The sequence below is a fragment of the Sceloporus occidentalis genome, unplaced genomic scaffold (assembly GCF_023333645.1).
Source record: "Sceloporus occidentalis isolate IW3139 unplaced genomic scaffold, rSceOcc1.0.p SCAF_403, whole genome shotgun sequence".
In the NCBI taxonomy this organism is placed as follows: domain Eukaryota; kingdom Metazoa; phylum Chordata; class Lepidosauria; order Squamata; family Phrynosomatidae; genus Sceloporus; species Sceloporus occidentalis.
The window spans coordinates 30,238-40,803 of record NW_028317383.1 but is presented as its reverse complement, the minus strand read 5'-3'; the positions used below and the strand labels follow the sequence as shown (position 1 = coordinate 40,803).

The 10,566-nt window shown below is 44.9% G+C and overlaps 2 protein-coding genes across 2 annotated transcripts; both read left to right on the top strand.

The window, feature by feature from the left end:
- Nucleotides 1–2,019: 2,019 nt before the first annotated feature.
- LOC149272888 (olfactory receptor 52D1-like) lies at nucleotides 2,020–2,811 on the top strand. The gene has a single exon (XM_089506619.1). It carries the CDS (start codon nucleotides 2,020–2,022, stop codon nucleotides 2,809–2,811), a length of 792 nt encoding a protein of 263 aa, XP_089362745.1.
- A 5,158-nt stretch (nucleotides 2,812–7,969) lies between these two features.
- LOC149272887 (olfactory receptor 52K1-like) lies at nucleotides 7,970–8,971 on the top strand. Its single transcript, XM_089506618.1, has one exon. It carries the CDS (start codon nucleotides 7,970–7,972, stop codon nucleotides 8,969–8,971), a length of 1,002 nt encoding a protein of 333 aa, XP_089362744.1.
- Nucleotides 8,972–10,566: the final 1,595 nt, after the last annotated feature.

Genomic DNA, 10,566 nt, shown 5'->3' with positions numbered 1-10,566 from the left:
AGTGTTAAAGTGAATGTGAGTGGGGTGTCGGTGTATAGTGTTAGAGTGAATGTGAGTGGGGTATCGGTGTATAGTGTTACAGTAAATGTGAGTGGGGTGTCGGTGTAAAGTGTTAAAGTGAATGTGAGTGGGGAGTCGGTGTATAGTGTTACAGTGAATGTGAGTGGGGTGTCGGTGTATAGTGTTACAGTGAATGTGAGTGGGGTGTCGGTGTATAGTGTTACAGTGAATGTGAGCGGGGTGTCGGTGTAAAGTGTTAAAGTGAATGTGAGCGGGGTGTCGGTGTATAGTGTTAGAGTGAATGTGAGTGGGGTGTCGGTGTATAGTGTTAGAGTGAATGTGTGTGGGGTGTCGGTGTATAGTGTTAAAGTGAATGTGAGTGGGGTGTCGGTGTAAAGTGTTAAAGTGAATGTGAGCGGGGTGTCGGTGTATAGTGTTAAAGTGAATGTGAGGGGGGTGTCGGTGTATAGTGTTAAAGTGAATGTGAGCGGGGTGTCGGTGTATAGTGTTAAAGTGAATGTGAGCGGGGTGTCGGTGTATAGTGTTAAAGTGAATGTGAGCGGGGTGTCGGTGTATAGTGTTACAGTGAATGTGAGCGGGGTGTCGGTGTATAGTGTTAAAGTGAATGTGAGCGGGGTGTCGGTGTATAGTGTTACAGTGAATGTGAGTGGGGTGTCGGTGTATAGTGTTAAAGTGAATGTGAGTGGGGTGTCGGTGTATAGTGTTAAAGTGAATGTGAGCGGGGTGTCGGTGTATAGTGTTACAGTGAATGTGAGCGGGGTGTCGCTGTATAGTGTTAGAGTGAATGTGAGCGGGGTGTCGGTGTATAGTGTTAAAGTGAATGTGAGCGGGGTGTCGGTGTATAGTGTTAGAGTGAATGTGAGTGGGGTGTCGGTGTAAAGTGTTAAAGTGAATGTGAGTGGGGTGTCGGTGTAAAGTGTTAGAGTGAATGTGAGTGGGGTGTCGGTGTATAGTGTTAAAGTGAATGTGAGCGGGGTGTCGGTGTATAGTGTTACAGTGAATGTGAGCGGGGTGTCGCTGTATAGTGTTAGAGTGAATGCCAGCTTTGCTCCAGTGTTAAAGTGAGCGCCCGTGCGAGCGCCCTGTTCTGTAATGCCCCTTCACATTGTGCTACATGTTACATGTGTCCTTCGGTATTTAAGAGGTTAATATGACAGAAATTGGGCTCTCCTCTCACGCACGACCCCTGTTTACCTCTTGAGAAGAAGCCATGATGTCATGACTGACCGGAAATCACCACGTGGCACAGACAGAACAAAGGACCCTGGGAGAGCCAGAAACAAGCGGGTTTTCATTATGAGCAATTCACTAATCCTTTATAGCTCTAACATATACCATATCACATGCAGTGATGTATTCAGGACTAGGCCAGGGCCAAGGGCAGCAGGTCCAGATGGGTGACAGGCCCTCTGCCTCATAACAGGGAGCCTGATCGCCCTATTCGACGGGCCGGTTAAAATAGAAGATTACTGATCTCCCCAACCCCTCCATTAACACTATGGGGGGCTATTGCCGAGTCGCAAGAGTCCTCCATAGTTTCCTTCAACTCTGCACTTCCATTAAAAGTGGGATGCCGGGTTATGACATCATATCCCAACACCCAGTAAAAAGGACAGCGAAGCAGAGGGGGAGGTAGGGGGCTCTGTCCTGTGTTAGGCCTAGGACAGCGTTGATTTTCTGGCTCCCCGCATTTCACATGACCAAATAGGGGCACTTTTGTTTTAGGGGGTGTGGTTTGGGGTGTGACTGGGGGGGGCTTTCTATGTGACTTTGTAACCAAATAACACCCCATGGGCATGTATATCGGATCCTCTGTACTGAGGAGGCCCAGAGAGGCTGGACATAACTTTGCTGGCGTTTCAGGGCTGTCCTCCTTGGCATCAGACTGATGCATCTGCTGTATCTTTTTCTTGGCTCTTAGAGTTTGAGAGGTCATAGTCACCTAAGAAGAATATTGGTTATGGTTTTGTTTCTCCAGAGCTGTTGCATAACCCCATAATGTTACCCCTGACGGAAAGATCCAGCCCAAACCAAACGGCGATCCTCTCCCACACGGAGTTCCTTCTCTACGGGTTTCCCGGAGTCTCGGTATCCAGATCCCTCCTGCTCATCCCGTTCCTCTCCATATACCTGGTGATCCTGGCGGGTAACGGCCTCATCATGCACCGGATCTGGGTGGAGAAGACCCTCCGCTCCCCGATGTACTCGCTCATCTTTCTCCTCTTCGCCGTCAACGTCTCCTGCACCTCCGCCATCGTCCCCAAACTCCTGCTGGGCCTGGCGTTCGGCCTCAATCACATCTCCCTGGGTGGCTGCCTTCTGCAGATGTTCGTTATCTACATAACAGTAATGACTGAGTCTGGAGTCTTGTTGCAGATGGCTCTGGACAGGTACGTGGCAATCTGCAAACCTCTGCACTACCAGAATATCATGACTAATAACTTTCTGGTCCTCTTGACTTTCATAAGCTTGGCTCGCAGTGTCTTCCTGGTTTCTCCGATCGTTATATTGGTTTCAAGGGTCAATTTTTGCAATTCTAACATAATTTCAAGCATCTCTTGTGAAAATATGGCACTGCTCAGGATTGGGTGTGAAAACATCTCCAGGATTAACCTTATCGGGCTGCTGGTGAGGATCATTGTCTCCATCGTTGATGGAAGCCTTCTCCTGGTCTCCTACGTGATCATCCTGAGCACGGCTCTGAAGGCTGCGAGAGGACAGGCGTTTCACAAAGCCCTGCACACCTGCTGCACTCACATGCTGGTGGCTTTTATTTGTGTGGGTTATTAACCTCTGCTGTGTACAGGCTGGACTCCTCCATTTCTGTAAATGTGCAGAACCTTGTCAGTGCCATATATTATCTTTTTTCGGCTGCTGTGAATCCCGTCATATACGGCCTACGAGTAAAGGAGATCCGCGTATGTTTAAAAAAATAATTCAAGATAAAGCACATGGACAATGGTGGGTCTTCGGAATAACGGAGACCCGAGATGAGTGTCAGTGTATGATGTTAGAATGAATGTATGTGGGGTGTCAGTGTATGATGTTAGAATGAATGTATGTGGGGTGTCAGTGTATGGTGTCAGAATTAATGTATGTGGGGTGTCAGTGTATGGTGTTAGAATGAATGTATGTGGGGTGTCAGTGTATGGTGTTAGAATGAATGTATGTGGGGTGTCAGTGTATGATGTTAGAATGAATGTATGTGGGGTGTCAGTGTATGGTGTTAGAATGAATGTATGTGGGGTGTCAGTGTATGGTGTTAGAATGAATGTATGTGGGGTGTCAGTGTATGATGTTAGAATGAATGTATGTGGGGTGTCAGTGTATGGTGTCAGAATTAATGTATGTGGGGTGTCAGTGTATGGTGTTAGAATGAATGTATGTGGGGTGTCAGTGTATGGTGTGCTACCATAGCCAATGGCATAACTAGAGGGGTCCCAACTGCGACCGGGTTTGTTCTTCTAAGGGACCTGGGCAACTGCTTGTTCCTGTCTCCTCGTGCCGGTTCAAACTTGTTAGGAATGGGGCCTACCGACCTGGAACAGGTTGGTCCAGGTCAGAACGGCCCTTTCTAAAAAATGTTGGACTGGCATAGAGAGACAGGGACACAGCAGAGCCACGTTACATCACATGACTCTGCGGTGTACCCAAGGCTGCTTGCACATTGTGCAGGTATGTGAGCATGAATATTGTGACAGAATGAGCTGTCATACAGGGCCCAAGGTACTCAGAGATGGCTCCAGCCTGGCTGCCAAACAGGCAGGAACTCCATTGTTAAACTAATCCCATAACAGGATGGCTACCAGGGGGATATTCAGTAGCTAAAGGGGATTAAAGGTTGGGTTGTCTACCTGTTTATCAATGTTAATTTATGTTAATGAGGTTCTGTGGATATATCAGTCTATGTTTTACAAGAATAAACTGTTCATTCCTGCTGTACTCAGTTCAAGGTAGTTGTGTCTACTTATTGGGTACACATAGCAGGGTTCCAAGGTGCGCATGCTGACTGGTGCTGGAAGTGATTCCGGGGACAACAGGAGGATACATGGGGGTGATCCCTGGGAGTTACTACAGCTCTCTTGGTGAACCCGTTACAAATATGTTTAAGAGTATGTGAACAAGGATGTCTGTATAAGTGTATGTGACCATGGATGTGTATGTATAAGTGTATGGGAGCATGAATATCTACGCATAAGTGTGTGTTAGTATGAATCTGTATGCGTAAGTTGTATGTGAGAGAGCATAGATGTGTTTGTGTAAGTGTTTGTGTGTGTGCATGTATGTTAAAGTGGTGTGAGATGAAGTGTGTGTTAGCATGAGTGGTGCAAGAGGAGTGAGAAGAGTGTGTTAGAATGTGTACATGTCTGTTAATGAGTAAGTGTGTGTTAGAATTTGTAAATTTGTATAATTTCTGTTTACAAATGTGTGCCAGAGTCTATGTCGGATGGGGGGAGAGGCAATGATGGCACAGACAAGTTCTTTGGGGACAAAGATGGCGCAGATAAGCTGTTTGAGGTTAGGATGGTACTGATAGGTTTCTTGGGAGCAAAGTTGGGAGTTAAGTTGGGGGGGCCCAGGGGCAATTTTTGCCCCGAGGCCCTGTGGTTTCCAGTGTACAGCTTCATCACTGCTGCATCCGGCCGGGCCTTAAATAATACTGTTATCAAAATATTGATTTCCTACTTAAAATAGTTTTTAGCATTATTACGTTGGTGCCATCCCAATATGTCCCAGCCCGTTAAGTGATGTCAGGGGCCACAGCGATATTAGAAACAATGTCTTGTCATATGTCACTTATTTATGACTAATGCATTCCTCAAATATACTTTAAATATCCATGGTTGGTCCGTATTCTGAACAAAAAAGTTTGGTGGCCAGGACTCCACATATGTGATCTTTGGGGCCGGGATTCACAACAGATAGACAGACAGGGTCCAGGCAAGGAAAGTATGTGTAATATTGCGTGTGTTAGTAAGTATTACAGTGTTTGTGTGTGGCGGGGGGGGGGGGGCATGTCGTATGCATCCGGGGTATGGATGTGAGCTCCCGTTGGGAACATAGCTGAGTAATCAATAAAATGACACAGGGCTAACTTAAATTTAACTTTGTATTGGACAGCAAAACACTCTGCATAAATATAACAGAAAACATGAACTATAGTAGAATAAAATATACAGAATATGCAATATACAATATGAGCTTCACCCACCCAGCAGCCGCTGGGTACCTTTAGTTGGTGTGCATAACACAGTTGGGGCCCATAAGTATTGGCTTGAGTTATATGGAAACTTTCAGTATGTCAGTAAAGTCTTTTATTTGTGTGACTAAGTTCGGGGTGCCCTGTTGTGGAGACGGGGAGAGGTTTTAGGTTTATAACTCCACAATCTGCTATCAGTTCAGCCTTTAACCTCTTCACTGCCAACTCTGCTGCAAACAGCTCTGTATCTTGGACTGTCTGCCGGAAGCTTCTGCCAGGATGCTGCAGCTCTCCTCCGATTATGGATTTCAAGCAGACCTCTGTTCCTAGGCCTCTCTCACTCTCCCTCTCTCAGCAAGTGTCCTTCACCTCCAACTCTGAACTCTTCTCCCCAGAAGCCCCAATGGCCCCTTTTATCACCTCAGGCCGTGTGCTGTCCAGTTCGCCATCTGCTGGTCACTCCATAAGAACTGCAGGTGAGTCAGTGACACAGCAGCCATCACTGAAATCACGCGGGTCACAGTGTAAAAAGTATAAAGTGATCGGAGGAGCATGTGGCAGGAAGAGGGAGGATTATGGGGTTGGGCCGTGGGAGGAGCATGGGTCGGGGATGGAGGGAGGAGCATGGTGTATGGTGTTGAAACGAAGATGGGGTCGGTATGGTGGGAGGGGCTGAGGCGCTGTATCAGGGCTTTTACTGGGCCCCAAGATTTCTGATGGCGGCCCTGCTGTAGCCTAATATGGTAAAGAAGTATAATAATTTGTGGTTAGCAGGGAGAGGCGTCTTTTACTTTCATCTTTCCAAAAACTCAGTGCCAACTTTGTCCCCAAACGGCTTCTCTGTGCCATCTTATCCCGCGAACAGCTGGTCTGTGTCTCTCCCTCCGTGCAGACTGATCCAGCATGCAGGAAATGGTGTGATGTCACTTCCTGCATTCTGGATCACACCGTGCGTAGGAAGAGAGTCTCAGATCTGATCGGACGATCTCTACGCGCTCCGTGCCGCTATCTGCAGGTGTTACCCATATCTAGCGGCTCTTAAGGGGGCCATCACCTGACACCGCCCGTGCACCCGAGCGCCATCGTCCTGTTACTATCATCCGTCATCGATTGGCTGCTAATTTATTTATACAAGAAATAAACTGAAACTGAAAATCCATTGCATATCACAGGCTGGGATTTTATTTTAGAGATTCCTGCAAAATGAATACCCAACACACAGAGAAAATGCTAAAAGCTAGCTGCGTCCTTAAGGGGTTAATCATCCGTGGCCCTCAGGAAGAGTTTGGAGCCCCCTGTTTTAGGAGCCGAAGCTAACGGCTCTGAGGCTTTTCCTCCCCTGTGTTCCGGCGTCCCGAAATAACCCCCGTTTCTCCAGAGGAGGACGCGATCTGTTATATAATTCCTACCTGAGCCATTTAACTGATCGTGCCCCATCGGAGCAGTTTGTGCCCTGTGTGCGGCCGTTACCTGCCAACACCTAATAACCCCGGGTAAGTTATCCGCTAAAGGGGTTAAACCCAGAGCTAAACATATAGAGAGATAACCCGGGTCATATCAGCAGCTGGGCCAAGATTTACACAAATACAATAATAATTATTATTAATTTAGATTTTAACTTCAGGGGAAAAATGATATAAAATGTTATTCTGCATTCAATGAAATTAAGTGACGTTTATATTGGGTTTTTTATTACAAAAAGGCCAAAAAATCTTACAAACTGATTTTTTTTTTATATGTGAAAATTTGTGATGTTTTTGCTTAATAGTTAAAAAGAAAAGTAAATAATTATATTTTTAGCAAAAGGCTGGATACTCTGTACTGATTTATTTCATGCAGCGTCAGGCAGGATAGTCAGTACTGATACATGCGAGAAACCAGATACCGGATATGAATACAGTATATAAATATATTTATATATAATATATATATATATATAATACAATGTATCATGAGGCTGGATACACAGTACTGATGTATGTCTCAGTATGCACTATGCTTCTCCTGGGACACCGTGTCCTCTACTATTGCTATTTACACATTATATACCCGGCCACCTCTGCTGGAAGGCTTCTCCATTCTTCTATAGCTGACAGCCCCTTCATTGTACTTTATAAAATCTCTTTTATTAATGGATGTATTGGCGAAAATAGGACATATTTAGGGAAATAAGGAGTTTTCAGGCGCTGACACGCCCTCATATGGGGGTTAATTGCTTAAATCCACAATAACAATAAGAAAATGCTTCTTTGCTCAGAAAATTGAGGGTTTGATGCTGTAAAGAAGTCTGTGATGGGCCAGCACACGCAGGGTTACACTGGAAAGAGAGAGAAAGGTATCGTAACTGGAATGTAACCGGAAAGTAACATAATATAGGGGGAGACACAATTCTTATAGGGATAATGACATCATGTTTACAGAGATCAGACGCCTCCTTATGACAGATCACACATTATTACTATCACACGACACGACACAATGTACACTGGTAGTAAATATCTTTAAAATAATGTGATTTAGTCTTTCCTGTAAAACCCCCAACGGAATCAACAGGCAAGATGTTTTTTTACTCGAATTCCTTCTCCACGTATAACGCCTGTTATGTTCTTATATATGAATATATGTGTCCTGCCCCCCAATCACATTAGCTCCGTACGCGCCGCGGGATCTGAGAATGAACGGGTCTCCGCGTAACGTTGGGGTAAATCTCAGCCTCTTCTTCCAGGAAGATCGTCTGTCTCCAATGTTATGGCCGAAGCCGCCAACCACACGAGCCTCATTTCTCACGTGGAGTTCACGCTGCTCGGGTTCCCCGGTTTCTATGCATTCCGGCGTCTCCTGTTCATCCCGTTCTTCCTCATCTACATCATCACTCTTTCAACCAACGGTGTTCTCATTCACATCGTGAGGACGGAGAGCAGCCTGCACTCCCCGATGTACATCCTGATCGCCGCACTCTCCGCCATCAACATTTGCGGCACGTCCACCGTTGTCCCCAAGATGCTCCTCGGCTTCCTGATGGACTTTAATCGCATTTCACTGATTGGGTGTTTGGTCCAAATGTTCTTCATCTACTTCATTATCATGATGGACTGTAATGTCCTCTTGATGATGGCTTTGGACAGGTACGTTGCCATCTGCATGCCGCTGCATTACACCAACATCATGAACAGACGAGTAATGATTATCCTCGTCGTGGCGGCAGTTATTCGGAGCGTTTCATTCGTCACCCCCGTTATTTACCTTGCATCCAAGGTGCAGTTCTGTGGCTCAGGCACCATACGCCATTTTGCTTGTGAGCACATGGCGCTTCTCAGCCTAGTTTGTGGAAACATCTCCAAAAACAAGATAGTAGGGCTGAGCCTTCGAGTGACCTCCATGGTCTTTGACGTGTCCTTCATCTCTGCTTCCTACGGCACCATCACACGAGCTGCGTTAAAGATCTCCACTGGAGCGGTGAGGCACAAATCACTGGACACCTGCGCTACACACCTCCTGGTCATTATGGTTGTCTACTTCTTCAGCCTGTCCTCCTCCATAGTCTACAGGATCTCCCGATCCGTCTCCCAAGACACCCACAATTTGTTGAGCTCCATCTACTTACTCTTTCCCGCTATTGTCAACCCCCTTATTTATGGCCTGAGGACAAAGGAGATCAGAATGCGCTTTCTGAAATCATTAGGCGGACCCGGCGTGGCTGTTGGCCGCATGAAACCCGTCACGGTATCCTCTGGGGTGGGAGGATTGTGAAGTTCAGTAACTGGAGACCAAGCGGCTCTCTTTCCAGAGACAGGCAGCAGCTCGAAGAAACAGAGCAAACAGGAAAGGGGGAGCGCCACATACTTGTGACATTTTCACCATATGTGAGATTAATCAAAATTCCCCTTTTCTCTGTTTGACGAACCCCCACAAATTATACATCCTTTTTTCAGGAAAAATTGGGCTTTTGTTTTAAACCATAGAAACACACAAAAAATAATAATTGTGAATGCTGGTATGTAGAAAACATATTCTAAAATAAAAAAAAACAAAATGTTTGAAAGGGCCACATCCATCCCTTACATAGTACTCTAAAGGGTAGTATTTTTAATACCCCCGGTATTAGTGAAGAAGGGGGTATAATCTTTACGTGTAGTGATAGGGAAATGGGATCTCAGGGCTTTTTTTAATATTTTATCATTTTGTTTGCTCTATTATTCGTTTAATATAGAGAGAAATCCCTTTAGGTCATGATGATGACATATACGGCCTACGAGTGAAAGAGATCCGGATGCGTTTTAAGAAATCGCTCAAGATGAAGAATGAATAACCGAGGAATGAGATCAGTATTTTAGCAGAAATATACAATGTAATATATTTTGTGTGCATATTTTTTGTTAAATTATTTAGTTTAATTACTAAGTTGTCTTCAAGTTTTTAGTCTATTCAGTTATATCAAGATAAAATCATTAAATAAAATGTAAAAATTATTTAATTTAAAATGTTCATATATAGCGTGATTTTTGTTTTTATATACGCCTTTTATAATTAATTTTTCCAGTTCCAAGGATTTTTGGTGTAATTTTCTTTTTTTACGTTTCCTGCCCCTTCACACACCACATGATAACGCACGGTGTTTTTTTTTATTGATTTATATGCATACGGGGTATTACTGTATCCAGGGATGATGCTGAACATAAACTGGTTGGTTTTTTTTGAGCAGTGGCACAAACCCCCCCCCCCAAAAAAACAAAATTGGAAAGGGTTTGGAAAAAAATGCATTTTTTTTAGCCGCATGCTTTGGCAGAGGTCGTTGGGGAAATGGCTGCCTGTAGAATTACCCTAGGGGCAATTAGGGAATATGTGAAAGCTATTAATGTTCATTTCTAAAGAGACATTAGTAAATACATATAAAAATTGATGAGCGTTCCTAGCAGTGCTTTAATGGTAAAACCTCCTCTAGCGGGGCCAAAACAAAGGGCACCCAAGTGCACCCACCATTCTAGTCATATCTACTCCCAGTCACCACAATCCATGTGATCCCATCCATGTGATCCCATAAAAAAAATCCAGATACAAAACAATTCAAAAAAACGCAACCCACATGCGCCTGAAGGAACTGGATTGAAGATTTGCCATTGGTCGAGCAGGAGGGGGTTTATATAATCTTATGTGCGAGGGGCCCCCGGTGTTAAAAGCTCACTTAAATCAATGGAGAATGCAATACTGTCTTCTAACACTGGGGGTTACTGGTGCATAGGGGTATATAAACACATTTCCCCTCAACCAATGGGGACTTTCCTGCTCAATTATTGCTCAGCCACCCAGTGATTTTTTGATCCAGTGTCAAAGGTCAAATACCTGCA

Bases quoted from the DNA above. Each gene is read 5' to 3' on its own strand.
- LOC149272888 (XM_089506619.1), top strand. From the start codon at position 2,020: ATGTTACCCCTGACGGAAAGATCCAGCCCAAACCAAACGGCGATCCTC.
- LOC149272887 (XM_089506618.1), top strand. From the start codon at position 7,970: ATGGCCGAAGCCGCCAACCACACGAGCCTCATTTCTCACGTGGAGTTC.